We start from the raw sequence: 18,661 nt of genomic DNA, 5'->3' as shown, positions 1-18,661 counted from the left end.
AGATGAGGACTTCATGAGCATTTTGTTTTCATTATCATTATACATAATCTTTATGTGATTTAAAAAAAAACACACTGCAAAGATGACAACTGGAATGTAAATTACCAAACAAAATAATAAATTATATATATATAATTTCCAAATGATAACATTTGTGATTGATTATTGATTTGTGTTTTTTTTTTATTTGAAATCTCACAGCATAACTTTAACTCACATGAGAAGAGAGTAGTCTGTTTATCTATCAGATAGATAAATATGTTAAACAGATGTCTGTGTATATATATATATATATATATACATTGCTCTTGTCGGAAGAAAACCTCAGATCTCCATAATGGTAACTTTACAGGAGAAGGAAAAAACACTTTATTGGTAATGTAAGTCAATGGAACCAGAGTTTTTTCCAAGTCATTTTGGGCCGTTTCTTTTAGTCCATTCATCATGAAATTTACAAACAATTGAAAGGGTAACAGGTATTTTTCAGATAATGTAAAAAACTGAAAAATGTCAAAAATGGAGGTACAAGGTTTTCTTCAGACAACATATATATATAGTATGCACAAGTTTGGGTGCCCCTGGTCAAATTCCATGTTGTTGTTGATTTTCTAAGTGTAACTTAATAAGTAAACACACCTTCTACAGAGAACACATTACCGTTTATTTAATATATGGGAAGATAAAGGTTATGGTGCATTTTATATTCTGTGTTTTTTCCCCTTTTCTTGTATGTTACCCTTTTTCGTGCTCAATTGTGCAGACAAATCAGTATAGAATGTGTCAATTTGTCTGCGTTCCGCTCTCTCCGCTCTGTGTCAGCGTATGTGTGTAATGAGATGATAGAATGTAACTTGCTAAAACATGGTAATTTTCTCATGCCTGTATCTGCGCAAAGCTAAGGCGGCGTTCCCGCATGACAAAATCTTTGATTTATCTCAGTACAGACGGTAACGGAGGTGACCAGTAGGGACATTTATAATTCTAACCGTCCAATGTTTTTGCCAAGGTGACATGCGAGTGAGGCACGGCTGCTGGCTTTGCATTTATTATTTATGATAACCTTAGCTGTACTTTTGAACTGAATGCTGAGCGCGAACCTGATACCAGTCCAAACACAAAAAAATCTAACGTTCCGTGGATCTCTGCAAGCACACCTTTTCTGAATCGAGCTGGAATGAGCGCCTTCGAAGTCGCAGGCGTTAAACGAAAACATGCCGCAGCTTTATGTGAACCGTTTCTGACTCGCCGCTCTTTGAAAGAAGCGGATAAACTGGGTGGAAAGTTCAGATTCTAAACCTTCAGTCCAAACCATATTAGTGTTTATCAGTCTTGTTTTGCAGAAATAACAACCATCGTTTACAGTTTTATGTCTTTATCAATTTTTGCCATCGAAACAAGTCAAAACAGAACAGAACTGTGCCAGAAACTGATCCTATCTGTTTTTTTGGACACTCTTATGCATTCCGGACATTTTTCTCTTAACGTCGGAGTTGTAAAATGGAATTCCAGAGAGATTTTGAGTGCAGTGTCCAAGGAGAAAATGTTGGATTTACTTAAAAAGTGGTTCCACATAGCACATTAAGTAGCTTCTAAGATAAGTAATAAGTACTCGAAGTATTCAAGTACATCACACAAGTAAGATTAGTAGACTCTAATTAGGCTGATCATTTTTATATATTACTACAACATGCAGCTTAACAAAGTTATGTCAAGATAGAGCCACACTATGTAATATTTGAGGATTTGGAGACCTCTCTGGTGGAAATGTGTAACTGCACACAGCATGTAGAAAAAACATTTTAGAACGCAGGTTGTGCTAAAATTCAAAGAGAACTCAGTCAAAAATCGGTGACGGACGTGTCTTCTGAGGATGTGAGTGAGTTAGATATTATTGTCATGCTGGAACAGAAAAGGTTCTTCCCCAAACTGTTCACACAAAGTTGGAAGTGTACAATTGTCCAAAATGTCTTGGTGCTGAAGCATTAAGGTTTCCCTTCACTGGAACTAAGGGTTCTAGACCAACCCCTGAAAAACAGCCCCATATCATCATCCCTCCTCCACCAAACTTTACAGCTGGCACAGTGCAGTCAGGCAGGTAACGTTCTCCTGGCATTCGCCAAACCCAGACTCGTCCATCAGACTGACAGATAGAGAAGTGTGATTGGTCTCTCCACAGAATACGTTTCCACTGCTCCAGAGTCCAGTGGTGGCGCTTTACTCAACTCCATCTGACGCTTGGCATTGTGCATAGTGATCTTAGTCTTGTGTGCAGCTGCTCAGCCATGGAAACTCTGACTTGTGGCAGAGGTGGCGTCCTATAACAGAGCCATGTTTAGAGTCACTGAGCTCATCAGTACGACCCTCTACTGCCAGTGTTTGTCTATGGAGACTGCAAGGCTGTGTGCTTAATCTGATCCACCTGTTAGTAATGGGTGTGGCCGAAACACCTGAACTCAATAGTTGGGAGGTGTGTCCCAATACTTTTGGTCATATAATGTATACAGACAGTTACTTTAAAAACTAGTAATGATATATATCTGGTTAATATGATTTGTACATTATATTGTAGAAGCTGATTAATTCATGAATTATTAAAAAACTAGCTTGTTTGTTATGAATTAATGATAAAGTATTAATTAATGATGAATAATTTCAACCAGCTGATTATTTATTTTGAAGCAACAGATAGATGTCTATACACTATCATTATTTGTAAAGTGCTGTTATATAATTATGTACTGCATGTAAAAATACAGTACAGTGCATTTCTACAGTATAACAGTGTTTTTACAGTATGAGTGCTGTAAATGTTAATTATACTCTTGCTGACAGTGTTACTGCAAATCTGAGTCATTTTCTTAGTAAAGACAATGGTTCTATTTACATAGAACCATGAACACTCAAAGAACCATTTACATGCTTAAAGGGTTCATTGCATGGTGAAATGGTCCTTCAGATGGAGAATGCGTTGCATACGGAACCTTTTGGAAAAGAGTTCTACATAGCACCAAAAAGGGTTCTTCCATTGTTACAATGTGAAACTTTTAAAAATAAATAAAAAAGATTCTTCAAGGATTCTTTTGTAAAGACAATGGTTCTATACAGAACCATGAATCAAAGAATCATTTGCATGCCTAAAGGGTTCTTTGCAAGGTGAAAACGTTCTTCAGATTGACGGAGAAAGTGTTGTATACAGTACCTTTTTGAAAAGCGTTCTATATAGCATAAAATAACAAATTGTTTCTTAAAAATTTTGGTAACACTTTCTATGAATGTCGCATTTGTAAGCATCTATAAACACACTTATAGCATGTTATAATGTATTCATAAGACATTATAAACATGGTTATAAATATTTATAAAAAAAGAATGACACTGAATTACACTTTATAGCCATGTTTATTATACATTATGAATTGTTAATATAATGCATTATAAGTAGTGTTAATAACATGTTATAATGTCAGTGCCAAAGACATCAGTCCCAGCTTGGAGAGCATAAAGTAAAGACGGTAACAGTTTCTATGAATGTCGCATTTGTAAGCATCTATAAACACATTTATAACATGTTATAATGTATTCATAAGGCATTAGAAACATGGTTATAAATATTTATAAAAAAGAGTTACACTGAATTACACTTTATAGTCATGTTTATCATACATTATGAATTGTTTATATAATGCATTATAAATAGTGTTAATAACATGTTATACTGTCAGTGCCAAAGAAGTCAGTCCCAGCTTGGAGAGCGTAAAGTAAAGACAAATACCAAACTAATGGTGGTGAACATTACCTTTCCCACATTGGGTAAAACACTGATGCAGCACTAGTTTAAACTCTGACATTTGAAGCCTGTAATGTGCTTTACTGTGAATGTTTTAGTGTTTCAGTAAATCCTTCAGTAAATACTTCAACTTGAAGCCTCACTCTGAACACTGGAGGAGGCTTTAGTACAGTACGCTTCACTTTACTTAGAGCGGACAAATACGACTTATGAGCTCTTATAATTTGTTATGATCAGTACTTATTATGTTTAACAATTCATAATGCATAATAAACATGGCTATAATGTATAATGCATTTTTATAAATATTTATAGCCATGTTTATAATGCCCTATGAATGCATTATAACATGTTATGAACGTCTTTATAGATGCTTACAAAGGTGACATTCATAGAAAGTGTTACCGACAATGGTTCTATATAGAACCATGACTCAAAGAACCATTTGCATGATTACAAAGGGTTCTTTGCGAGGTGAAAATGTTCTTCAGATTGCTGTAGAATGTGTTGTATATAGAACCTTTTTGAAAAGTGTTCTACACAGGGCCAAAAAAGGGTTCTTCTATTGTTACAATATCAAGCTTGTAACACTACATTCTTAAAAAAGATGGTCCTTCAAAGATTCTTTAGTAAAAACAATGGTTCTATATAGAACCATGAATACACAAAGAACCATTTGCATGAATAAAGGGTTCTTTGCATCATAAAAGGGTTCTTCAGATTGATGGAGAATGTGCTGTAGATGGTTCTATATAGAGCCTTTTTGGTACGATATTAAGCTTGTAACCATAGAAGAACCCTTTTTGGTGCTATATGACCCTACACAACATTCTCCATCAATCTGAAGAACATTTCACCATGCAGAGAACCATTCGATCATGCGAACGGTTCTTTGTGTTTGTGGTTCTACGTAGAACCTTTGTCTACACTAAACAACCCTCTTTAGCAGTGCACAGCGATGAATTGTGAACATAAGTGTGTTCCAAGTTTCTGTCGTCACCTGAAAGTTTCTTCCTCAGAAATTCCAATTTTTCGCAGCGAGGCGTTGATAAATGGAGCAGCTCGATCGATGGAGATGTTATGTGAGTGTTAAGAGAAGAGGATCTCCAGAGAGCCGTTCACGTGCTCGTGGTCTGGAGGCCAGGAGAGAAGATTGTGAGAAGATGAACGAGAGCTTCAGCCTCGCTCCAGCGACTGATGCTAGCTTGTTAGTGCGAGAGGTGAGCTGTGATGCAGGCTGATGATTATAAAGTGTCTCTGCTCAAATTGCACGTTTTAAGTGAAAATGAGCTGCTCTGCTGGGAAAACACTTAAATTCGACACTTATCTGCACATTTTAGAGCACAATTTTATTTGTTTGCTGAGTTTGACATACTGGACGAAATAAAGTATAAAATGTGCCATTACTTTTGCACAGACCACATTTGCTGGGCAGAACTTTGTGTTCAATTGTTTTTACATAGAAAATCAGCCAAACATGTCATTTCAACTCTACTCCTAATAACTAATAACTACTAAACATATTTTGAAGGGGAACTCCACCAATATTTCAAAATATTCTGCATAATTAAATGGTTGAGATGTAAACAGAGTCATTCAGAGTGGTTTGGTGTGAAATGCTCTGTTCTAGAGAAACTTACAGAGTCAGAATTGTTCACAGTGGTGGTGATAGGAACCAGATGTCCACCTCTAAAGCTCCCTCACAGAAAGTTACTACATGAGATGATGACTGCCTGATGACTGAGACACTGTTTTTCTGGAGTTTTGAGAAGATTTTGGCCTTAAACTCCATTCATGGTGGAGGGATACATCATATGCAGGGTGCTGTGAGGCAAAATAGTCCCCAAAGAAAACTTATTATTTCAGATTTTCCACTATTTTCCCATCATCAACATTCCATATAAACTCAGAAGACTCGTGTAGGTTCACTGGTGGTTCTGGATAGTAAATAAAATGTCTATATTTGTGTTGTAGTCATGGCGACCCCTGGTTCCTATCACCACCACTGTAAAGACATCTGAACCATTTCACACCAAACCACTCTGAATCACTCTGTTTACATCTCACACAGGAAATTATGGGGAAAATTTTGAAAAATTGGTAGTTTGTAAAAGTTTCCCGCTTGTTAACATTGATTATTTTAAGGTGAATTTGGTGTAGCACAGTACTAATGAAGGAGTTTCGGCTAATTATAGTTATTAATTAGGTAAATAAGTATGTATGTAGGCTTAAGGGCCCACATTCTCCATTAATATTAACATCTGTTTAGGTTTATCTTTGGAAATTGTCATAATTCATTTTTTACACACAAATTTTTCAACCTCTCTTTTGTCCCTTAGAATAAATTAAGCTGTTTTTGTTCCTGTGCCTTTAATACTGACATATACTTTACAGTCATATACATATATCTGGACATTTCTTTAATGGTTTATTGATTTTCTAATTTAAAAAATTATTTTCCAGGGACCAAACTGCACATTTTAATGCACATTTGCTGTTTGTTTGCTGAATTTAACATCAGCAAATAAACATAAAGCATGAAATATGGCCTGTGCAAAAGTTATGGCGCATTTTATATGCTGAGTAATATGTTTTCTTTTTTCTCAATGTGTTAATTAACACATTAATTAATTAATTCAGTAATTTAACAGTAATTCTGTATTAAAATGTGCATCTCTGTAGAGGATGTGTTCAGTTTCTTGCACTCAAAACATCAATAAGACTGTGATTTGAGCAGCATCGTTCAAAAGCAGCCAGGGCTGAAACACTCCGGGTAACTTTGGTGCGAGTGGGTGGGGCTTAACTGCTGTAGGCTGAGTAATTGTGTACAGCTGTGAAGGTGTTGGTTTTTGTGACATCACAAACATTGCTTGAATTGAACACAGGCTGTTCTGGCAGATTAGTTTCCATGCATGGGACTAGAACGTGTGCTTCAAGGGTTCTTTAGTGAAAACAATGGAACGCTGAACACTCAAAGAACACTTTGCATATTTAAAACGTTCTTTGACTGGTGAAATGGTTCTTCAGATTGATATAGAATGGTTCTTTATAGCACGTTGTTATAAGCTTGACATTGTACACAGTAACAGAAACATTTGGTGCAATATGGAACCAATTTCAAGAAGGTTCTATATAGAACCACGTATAACACGAATGTGTGTCCATCAATCTGAAGAACCATTTCACCATGGAATGAACACTTAAGCATGCAAATGGTTCTTTGAGTGTTCACGGTTCTGTACAGAACCATTGTCTTTACTAAAGAAGAACCATATTTTTAGTGTAACTCTGATTTTTAAAATATTGAGCAAAATTCAGTTTTCCATAATAGAGATCCTTAGGAAAGCAGTACAGCCAAATGACAGTGATGAGTTAATTCTTGGTCAGTCGGGAGAAACTGCCCGAGGGCCATTCTTTCTGGGATTGGAAGTAGCTCCGTTCAAAACATGACAACTGTCAACATAAGTAGAATGGATTTTCCCAGGTGGACGTAGCAAGGGGAAGTGAGGAAAGCCATTATTTCTTAAAATTGGATCTAGGCCTCGGGTTCCAGTGGGCCCAGCTGTCATAAACGTCCCAGCGATGTCTGGACCTGGTGCCGTTTCAGTGTGGTCAGAGGATCGGGGCTGATTTGTTGATGGTTTTTGCACGTGTGCCAGAAAAAGGCAGTAAATCCCACCATGTTTGAATCTCTCACAGCAGTTATTTGGTGGACTGGAACAAACAGAGTTGCTCGCGCATGAAACATGGACCCCACTTTTCCCAGACTCGACTGCAGCCTTGCTTAAAGAAAGGATGCTAATTTATGTCCGGATGACACAGCGACCTGAGAATTGACAATACTCTAGGCTACAACTTTCAGCAGGTCAGACTTGCCAATTAGAGGAACCAGTGGATGACTTATTTGCAAATTTCATGCAAGAGGACGCTGGAGGGAGGGAGAGAGAGCGAGGGAGAGTGAGCGGGGTCGACTCCAACCACTCAAACCACAAAAAATATTTACCATAGCTTTCCTCCAGGGACGCGACTACTGTACAAACAACACGAACGGCTATAGAGCAATGGAATATCTTTTGTTTCGCGCTCACATAAACACACTCACACTCACACACATGCGCCCGGTTTCTTTCACTCTGAAAGGTGGAGTTGTGATTTATTTTAACGAAAAATTTTGCTTCATTTCCTGAAATACTCCTTACATACCAACAGCAATCAATAGATCAAATGCTTTGACAATAATAAGAAAAAAGATGTTGCCTGTGGAGACCACAGCACTGTAAAAACCCCGTCCAATCAGTTAATTCAGTCTGAATGATGACTGGACGGTCTACCAGCCTATACTACGTCCTCATTTGCATATGTGCAGAATCTGTCATACAAACACAGCCGAAAGGCTTGATTCACAAGAATGGCAGATAAAATTACTCAGGTATCTCCAGTTCAAACTGCTTAAGAAAGAAAAGGAAGACAAGAGCGAAAAGAGGTTGGTTGAAGCAGGAGGTCATGCCAGAGTGACCATCATTGTGGCTTTTTAATGGTGGTGAAACCTGATAGAGCTAAAATGCTGGAAAGTGAACTTGGCATTGCTAATTTTCTGTTGGACTGGTAACGATGTGATTATGTGGCTTGTTTGATTTATGGGGGAATTTTTCATTTTCCTGAATTCTGTAGCCAGCGTAGCACTACTTATGTAGCTACATGATGTATTAGCCCAATGCTAATGTTAGCCCAGCTGTAGGTGTAAGCTAGCTAGCCTTGTTTATCTCGTATGTAATCTGTGTGTGTTTATGTTCATAGGCTGTGTGCGTTCATGTGTTTTGGGGGTGTGGCTTTGGAAGGAGGGCTGAACGAAGAAGGTGGAATTTTTCCGGTAGGTTTTTTCCACAAACAAGTGCACTTCCAGGTTTCTACACAGGCTGTCACACCAGTGCAGTTGTATTAATGCAAAATCATTTTTACTTGTGCTGCACAGAGTCGAGTGCTGCTGTATTTAATAGTATTATAAAAATTATTTATTTATTTGTTTGTTTGTTTCCATGTGTTTGGCAACACTGTCCTGATCAATGTGTTATAATTTAATGCTCTTTTTAAGCCCAGTCAAGCTAGTAGCTGTTGATTCACCATTTGATTATTACTACTTTATTAAGCAATAACTACACATGAATTAAACTTTTTTTTTCCCAAACACTTTTATGTACAATACATTATAATCTTTTTCAAAACAGGTCCATTATTAAGCTTGATCAATCCAATCCAGCCACTGCTAACTAACAGCTGTTTATTACTACTGTATTAAGCAATGACTAGACTGAATTCATTTGTTGAAACAGAGGTGTATTGTACTTCATATGTGTATTAAACTTCTTAATCTTTTGAACAACAGTTTAGCTGTCCATTACAATGTCCATTCAGCTTGATCAGGCTAGTCAAATCATTGACTGCTTATTACTCCTTTATAATGCAGTAACTAGAGTGAAAAGCACATTCAAGGGCACTTTTATTTTTGAACAACGTATCAATCTTTTATAATGCCTTTATTAAGCCTTATCAAGCCAATAAAAACTCTCTGTACTGCCCTTATGCCTTATCAAGCCAATAACTGATAATTAACTGGCTGTTTATTACTACTTTATTAAGCAATAATGAATGCATTTGTTATTACAAATTCACTTGTTCACAAAACAAAATTTTTGGTGCCCATTATAATGACTTTATTCATCCTTATCAGACCAGTCACTGTTAGCTAACTTATAATGTGAACAACCATCATCTGGTTGCTTATTACTACTTTATTAAACAATAACTATAGTGAAATAATTATTCTACATTGGAATCTTTTGTACAAGTCCATTAAGATGCCATTATTAAGCCTTTTCAACCCAATAACTGCTAATTAAACTACATTTTTAAACAAAAAACTACAGTAATAGATCATTTTTCACAGCACCTTTACAAAAACTTTAAATACTTTTTAATACTTCTATCTGTGTATTATTAATCATAATCTTTTGCACAACATTTTAGATGTATATTAAAATGCCCTTATCATCCTTTATCAAGTCAAAATCTAGTAACTAACTAGTGAAGTCAATAACCGATAAAGAATTGACCACTTATTACTACTTTATTAAATAATAACTAGAGTGACTTGATTATTGTGCATTACAATCTGTAGCACAACATTTAAATTGTGTCCATTATAATAGGTTTATTAAATCTCGTTAAGCTGCTGATTAATTGGCTGCTTGTATCCATTTTATTAAGCATTAATAAGTGTGAATAAATCACTTCCACATTTTCATGTTTAATTTAATATTTTAAAAAGCTTTTATTTGTATTTTGTCTGTGAAAATGCATTTATTACACTTTTTGAAGTCAAAAATAACTAATGAAGTCTGACTGCTGAATGACTGGCTGCTTATTTCTATTTTATTAAGCAATAATAAGAGAATTGACCATCATGCAACATAATCTTTTTTACATAATATTTAAAGGTGTCCACTATAATACCCTTATGAAATCTTATCAAGCCAATAATTGATATTTAACTTTCTGATAATTACTAATTTATTAGGCAGTGATTACAGTGAATTTAATATTTTCCAGAGGACATACCAATAAACCAATATCTGTTAAGTAACTGGCTGCTTATTACTACTTTATTAAACAACTAGAGTGACTTGATTATTGTGCATTACAATCTGTAGCACAACATTTAAATTGTGTACATTATAATAGGTTTATTAAATCTTGTTAAGCTGCTGATTAATTGGCTGCTTGTACCTATTTTATTAAGCATTAATAAGTGTGAATAAATCATTTCCACATTTCCATGTTTAATTTAATATTTTAAAAAGCTTTTATTTGTATTTTGTCTGTGAAAATGCATTTATTACACTTTTTGAAGTCAAAAAAACTAATGAAGTCTGACTGCTGAATGACTGGCCGCTTATTTCTATTTTATTAAGCAATAATAGGAGAATTGACCATCATGCAACATAATCTTTTTTACATAATATTTAAAGGTGTCCACTATAATACCCTTATGAAATCTTATCAAGCCAATAATTGATATTTAACTTTCTGATAATTACTAATTTATTAGGCAGTGATTACAGTGAATTTAATATTTTCCAGAGGACATACCAATAAACCAATATCTGTTAAGTAACTGGCTGCTTATTACTACTTTATTAAGCAATAATTGGAGTGAATTGTTATTATGCATAATAATCTTTTAGGTGTCCGTTATAATGCCCTTAATAAGTCATATCAAGTCAATAACTTTTAATGAATTTGTGGCTTATTAATGCTTTATAAAACAATACTAAGTGAATGAAAAATCACGCATCACAATCTTTTGCATATAATTTTAGGTTTTCGTTATAATACACTTACTAAACCTTATCAAACCAATATCTGTTCAGTAATTGCTACACTGTAATCCCGCATTTTGTTTGAACTCAAATAAACTAATTCAGTTGTACATAAAACTCAGTATATCCCACATATTACTCAACAATTTTAAGTTTTTGATGATTTTGAACACCCAAATGACATTTTTGAGTTGAATGAACTTTTTGCTATTTAGTTTAGTCTGTTGCTATGGCAACTTTGAAACCCCATATTCAAAAAATGACGACATTTCTGGTTTTAATTGTTTCTTTCTCATTAAAGTTGCTGAACAAATGTGTGAAACTGAGTGAAGCTAAGTAAACTGTGAAATACAGCTACATGCTTTGTTAGCATGATCTTATTAGATAAAACGTATATTTCTTTCCCATTGGCTCCTGGCTCCATATATTTGCATACCAAGTGTTTCTTTCCCTTTGTTTTGCTCACTGTCAGTGTGCTTTCGTTCCACCCAGGCTGTCTTTCCTCAGGCGTATGTGTTCTATATATGCTTTACTCAGCTGCCTGACGTTGTGTTGTTGGCTAAGAGTGAAGGTTATCATTCTCTTTGCTGATGAGTGGACATTTGTGTTGGTCAGTGACCATGTTCACAGTAAAGGTTAACCCTTCAGTGTTTGGCAAAGTGGTTAATATCACTTAAATAGAAAAAAATTCTCAATTGCCTAATGAAACATAAACATACAAACATAGTTAAACTGCAATTTCAAGACGTTAAATTAAAATAATTAGAATTTGTGAGTTGCCCAAACCTATGTTTATGTTAGCCTAACTCAAAATTATAGTTATTCTAACTCAAGTTTTCATTACACATTACTTATTTTTTTAAGGCAACCGGTTTCCTCAATTTTTTTAAGTAAATTCAACTTATCCGGGCTTACAGTGTACCTTATTAACGCTTTATAAAGCAGTAATGAGTGAATAAGTGAATTATAATGCCATTTTAAGCACAAGGTTATGATTATGAAGTTTATAACTGATAAATAATTTTATTACAGCGTAAAATGTTTTGCAAAAGATTATAATGTGTCATACACAAATGCATAAAAATGGGGAAAATGCTTATTTCACCCTAGTTACAGCTTAATAAAGTAGTAATAAGGACACAATTCTGCTCCTGGCTAGTAAGATCATTATTAGAGCACTAAATTGTCTTCTGTTCAGTGTTAATTATTACCTTATTTCATATCAGATCGTTAAACCATACACAGAAGATTCAGCCGTTCAAACTGACCAAGACATTAGTGTTTAAATAGGACGTTTAAATTTATGGTGAAAACATTATGACTGTAAACAGAGGATAAAATGGGCAGGGCCTTCAGTGGAGTCCCCAAACAAGCATGGTGTCTGATTTCAGCAGGTGATGTTTACACATGTGATGTAGTTTTCCTCTAAATAAACCCGGGTTAGGCTTTGATATGGCAGGTTATTGCAGAACGAACAAAAACCACAAGCTCTTTTGTATTAAAACATTTTGAAAAGCGTTTGATGGACAGTGGATATCATTTCCACTTCAGTCATGGAGCATTAATGTTAGTGTTTTTCCTCCCAGCAGCTCCAGAGCACCAGGTGCTCCCCTTTTATTCATCACGCTCTCAAAACAAAGCTATTGGAAACTCAGATACCCCCCCAAAAAAGCAGCAGCTGATAGAGACAACTGTTTTATAGCTTGGCAGAGCATCCAAAAGGATGATTTTCAACGCTCTGCTGATTTCTGAGAGCTATAAACTTGTGCAGTTACTGCATATAACCAGGGTGAGTGCAGCCAAACACATTTCAACACACATCGATCTCAGGCTTGTTTCATTCTAAGGCTTATTATTCAGTAACTACAGGGAATTCAATGCAAACTGGTTGAGCTATTCTTAGGTTATAGAAGCATGTTAAAACGTTGGGCCCACCGGTGGGCCATTTAAGGGGTTAACCACATTAAAAACAGGGGCTTATTACATTATAAGGCTTATTATTTAAGCTTTAATATATAGTCACTCTTGAAAGGAAACCTTGTATTTTTGTAATTTTTAACTTTTTTTTTTTACATAATTTGAAAACAACAGGTGCTCTTTATTATTATTATGCTATGTTATATTTTGTGTACATCATAATAAACAGACCAAAAGAAATGCTTCAAAATTACTCTGAATGAAATAAAACCATAAAGTTATCATTTTATGGATTCCATATATATGTTCATAATATGCATGCATGGTAAGTTTATAGTTAATTAAAACATGATAGTTATATAATATAGCAAAACATCCATGCATGTATATAGATGTTATATTTATGTTGTTGTTGTCAGAACAAAATCTCCAAAATGGTAACTTTACAGGAGAAGGAAAAAACCTACTTTACTTTTAATGGAAGTCAGTGGAACCAGATGTTTTTCCAAGTCATTTTGGGTCATTTCTTTTAGTCCATTAATCATGAAATTTACACACAATGTAAAGCGTAACAGGGATTTTCAAATTCTGTCAAAAACTGAAAAATGTCAAAAATGGAAATATGAGGTTTTAAGTACATATGTATGGAATTTACATATTAAAAATGACAAAAATACAAGGTTTTGTTCCAACAGCAACTGCGTATTGCATAATGCTTAAACTAGAGTTCTAGTACTTACAGGCTTTAGTTTAAATACATAAATACATATATAAGCAGTTACTTTTTTTTAATTAATTATCTGCATAATTTTACTGTTTAAATTAAATAGCTGGTTATGTATGTATTTATATATTTAAACCCGAATCCTGTAAGTATTATAAAGTTTTACACATTTTTCTATAAAGTTTTACTCTCAGTTTAATGAGATTAAGACTGTTTAGTAAACTGGTTGCCTTCAGTGTTTAATTCTGCTAACTTATTTGGTTTACAGTGAATCCTTTTAGCTCAATACACCCACAGCATGAACCTAAACCTCATCTTTTCCCCCCTTTTACAGTCAGAATCAGTGGTTCTGCTTCTCTGTCCCTCAGTGGTTCCGTCCTACCATTTACATGGATAAGCTGTGTGTGGTTTATGGTCAGACTGAGCCACGCTGGGATCAGATCTGCTGCTTTAACAGCTTCAAGAACATCTGTAAACAGGCTGCATTATGATTTACAGCTCAGTGAAGCTCTAATAGTAACTAATATAATCTGTCACTTACATCTCAGTAACTGCTTTTAGACGGTCAGTAAACTGAATCAGATCATATCAGTGATGATAAAGCCATGACAAAGTATTTTTAATGTAATGAGGCAATTAACAGTTTATTTTACTATTTATTATTATTATTATTATTATTATTATCATTATTTTTACATTAGACTTTCATTAATCTAATAATACCTGAATTGATGATACATATATAGCTGTTTACATCTTTAAACAGCTTTAAATTGCAGGTTGTGTTGATTTCAAATCAAATATGCCATTTTTGCAAAATGTAGTGCACAGTTTGTATTTATTTGCGTTTATTAAATTAGGGCAAAAAATAAAACATATATTGTAAATGTGCCCACTTTTTAAAAAGGTGGTTCTTTAGTAAAGACAGTGGCTCTTTATAGAACCATTTGCATGTTTCAATGGTTTATTGCATAGTGAAATTTTCTTCAGATTGATGGAGAATATAGAATAATTTGAAAATGGTTCTAATACAGCACCAAAAACTGGTTCTTCTATTGTTATGATGTCAAGCTTGGTGAAATTTGTACCCTCTTGGGTGCTATATAGAACCGTTATCTTTAAAAAAGAACACGTAAACAATATATCGCTGCTGTTGGAAGAAAACCTCGTATCTGCGTTCTTTATATTGTGTGTAAATTTCATGATGAATGGACCAAAAGAAACGATCCAAAATGGCTTGGAAAAAAACTCTCGTTCCATTGACTTCCATTATACAGTAAAGTAGGTTTTTTCCTTCTCCTGTAAAGTTACCATCTCGGAGATAGGAGGTTTTACTCTGTGTGTGTGTACATATATATATATATATATATATATATATATATATATATATATATATATATATATAGACAATATGAAGACACATACTGTACATACATACACATGATGATACATACAGTCATGGCCAAAATTGTTGGCACCCCTGAAATTTTGTTCATGAAGTATTTCTCCCAGACAATTATTGCAATTACAACAACAACAACACACAAAAAAAAATGATATAATTTCACACAAAACTCCAAAAATAGGCACCTTTTCAAAAATTGTGCATAAATAACTTTGTTTCAAGCATGTGATGCTCGTTCAAACTCACCTGTGGCCAGTAACAGGTGTGGGCAATATTAAAATCACACCTGAAACCAGATAAAAAGGAGAGAAGTTGACTCAGTCTTTGCATTGTGTGTCTGTGTGAGCCACACTAAGCATGGAGAACGGAAAGAGGAGAAGAGAACTGTCTGAGGACTTGAGAACCAAAATTGTGGAAAAATATCAATATCTCAAGGTTACAAGTCCATCTCCAGAGATCTTGATGTTCCTTTGTCCACGGTGCGCAACATAAGAAGTTTACAACCCATGGCACTGTAGCTAATCTCCCTGGACGTGGACAGAAGAGAAAAATTGATGAAAGGATGCAACACAGGATAGTCTGGATGGTGGATAAGCAGCCCCAATCAAGTTCCAAAGAAATTCGAACGTCTTGTGGACAGATGAGACCAAGATAGAGCTTTTTGGTAAAGCACACCATTCTACTGTTTACTGAAAACAGAATGAGGCCTACAAAGAAAAGAACACTGTACCTACAGTCAGACATGGTGGAGGTTCAAAGATGTTTTGGGGTTGTTTACCAAAGGATTTTGGGCCACAATGTAGGGCCCAGTGTCAGAAAGCTGGGTTTGTGTCCTAGGTCATGGGTCTTCCAGCAGGACAATGACCCCAAACATACTTCAAAAAGCACCCAGAAATGGATGGAAACAAAGCGCTGGAGAGTTCTGAAGAGGCCAGCAATGAGTCCGGATCTAAATCCCATTGAACACCTGTGGAGAGATCTTAAAATTGCTGTTGGGAGAAGGCGCCCTTCAAATATGAGAGACCTGGAGCAGTTTGCAAAAGAAGAGTGGTTCAAAATTCCAGTTGAGAGGTGTATGAAGCTTGTTGATAGTTATAGGAAGCGATTGATTTCAGTTATTTATTCCAAAGGGTGTGCAACCAAATACTAAGTTGAGGGTGCCAATAATTTTGTCCGGCCCGTTTTTGGAGTTTTGCGTGAAATTATATCATTTTTGGCTTTTTTCCCCTGTTTTTTTGTGTTGTTCCAATACACACAAAGGAAATAAACGTGTATAACAAAATGTGTAATTGCAATAATTTTCTGGGAGAAATACTTCATTTTCTGGAAAGATTTCAGGGGTGCCAACAATTTCGGCCATGACTGTACATACATGCAGTTGCATATGTATATATGTGTATATATATGTGTGTGTGTGTGTGTGTGTGTATGTATATATATATATATATATATATATAAAGCAAAATAGCTAATAAAACTGAATATTTGGAGTGAGCAGTCGTGTGTGTGCAGCGCAAAATGGAATTAGTTAATAACCTGGTTGCCTTAAAATTTTAAGTTAACAGATCAATAATCTTTCTGTTAATTTATCATTTGAAGTTCAATGAACTCAACATTTTAAGGCAGCCAGGTTATTAACTTGTTTAAGGTAAAACACTGAGTCAGTTTTCAGTGTGGGGGTCCAGCCTGTCCAGGGCTGCTGCTTCTTCTCTGTTTCTGGCAGTAATTAGTCAAAATATGTATTTAGTACTACTAATAATAATAATAATAATAACAATAATAATAATAATAATGCTGACTGTTTAACTCAAATTAGTGACTTATTTTCTCGAACTGCTGACTTACCTGGATACCTGACTTTATACTACAGTTTCTGTTCATTTTATACTACAGGTTCTGTTCATCCAAAGTTTACTTCTGTTTGCTGAGTTTATTAAAAATAAAAAAATAACAAACTTAAAAATAGAAAATATGCTATAACTTTGTGTGTATGTATGTGTGTGTGTATATATATATATATATATATATATATATATATATATATATACATACACACACACACACACAGTCTGTGTTTGTCTCTGTGTCGTGTTTTGTAGTTTTGTAGCGCCGCCTCACATCAGAGAGCGACATAAAAAACCGTTTCCCGCGGCGCGCGCAAAAAGCGCAAAGTGCGCAAATTACGCAGCGTTTTGTCGCCTGCTCCGGAGACATACGTACACACACTCTCTCACACACACACACACACACACACACACAGCGCGCACACGCACACACTCCGAGCGAGCAGCGACGACGGAGCAGAAGAAGAAGAAGAGGAAGAAGAAGGAGAAGAAGAAGAAGCCGAAGCAGTTGCGCGCGAGCAGCTTGTCTCGGGGCTCGAGCTGAGTCGGGAAGCCCTTTAATTTCTGCTCCCGTCCCGCTCGAGGACACAACCGAGCGGGATCCGGCTGTTTTTGGGTCTTTCTCGGCCCTCCGCGCGGACTTAACTGCCCGTCAGCCCCGCTGCGCGCGCGTGAGTGGATTGGACTGTCAGCTCGCGCGGCGCTCTAAACTTTCTCTGCTACGTCACTGCCCCAGACAGAGTAAACAACGCGCCGCCGCCGCCGCCGCGAGACTCTTCACTCTGGGAGTTTTACTGTTTGACCACAAACGACCGCCGCTTTGTTTTTCGCTTTGGATCCTAAAACGCAACTCGCACGCGCTTGAATCCGGTTTTTTAACCCCCCCTTCTCCCCCCACCGCCGCTCCCCACCACCACCATACCACCCCTCACCTTTTCTCGCGCTCCCCGCGCGATGGCCTCTTCATTTGTCCAGCATTAACGGGAACCTTCAGCTCAGCTCTGTGTTGTTGTTGTTGTTGTTGTTGTCGTTGTTGTTTTTGTTTATGCATTTTTTTCTCGCGCGCCTCCCGCCTTCGTTGATGCACTTGTTGCCGCCCGCGCGCCATGGAGGACCCTCGGCCGCCGACGCTCGCGGGATTCGCAGACAGCAGACCGGCACGCGCGAGCACCATCATGACCATCACGGGTTCGAGGAGCTCGAGCGCCATCCAGATCCATCACTACCATCATCTTCATCATCTTCATCATCACAGGAGCAGCAGCGGTAACAGGGGGCTCGCGCACGCTCCTCTTGGACCGTTTTGCGCCACGCCAAGCAAGCTGCGCCAGGAGGAGGAGGAGGAGGACGACGAGGAGGAGGAGGAGGAAGACGACGAGGACGAGAAAGAGCCGGAGGAGAGCACGTGGCCGCGCGTGGAAGCCGCCCCGGGATACAGCGGAGGAGAGCTCCGTCAGATGCACGAGCTCAGGGCGTCCCGTGACGCAAGCAGCAGCAGCAGCAGTAGCAGCAGCAGCATCTCGGAGACGGCACGCGAGCTGTGCAGAGCCGTTTCCGTGTCGCTCGGACTGGTCTCCGCCGAGTGTCACGAGCTAGGTGAGGCTGGTG

At 36.6% G+C, this 18,661-nt stretch overlaps 1 protein-coding gene across 1 annotated transcript in view; it reads left to right on the top strand.

Moving 5' to 3' along the window:
• Nucleotides 1-18,424: 18,424 nt before the first annotated feature.
• Nucleotides 18,425-18,661, top strand: part of LOC118814524 — a 1,388-nt gene continuing 1,151 nt past the window's right edge. Inside the window, exon 1 of the mRNA XM_036580159.1 lies at nt 18,425-18,661. This exon is cut by the window's right edge and continues 1,151 nt beyond it. Coding sequence (XP_036436052.1) covers nt 18,511-18,661 — 151 coding nt within the window. The 5' untranslated portion in view covers nt 18,425-18,510.

This window comes from Colossoma macropomum, unplaced genomic scaffold, assembly GCF_904425465.1.
Source record: "Colossoma macropomum unplaced genomic scaffold, Colossoma_macropomum, whole genome shotgun sequence".
Taxonomy (NCBI): Eukaryota; Metazoa; Chordata; class Actinopteri; order Characiformes; family Serrasalmidae; genus Colossoma; species Colossoma macropomum.
The sequence above is the reverse complement of the archived record's forward strand: the minus strand, read 5'-3'. Positions and strand labels throughout refer to the sequence as shown.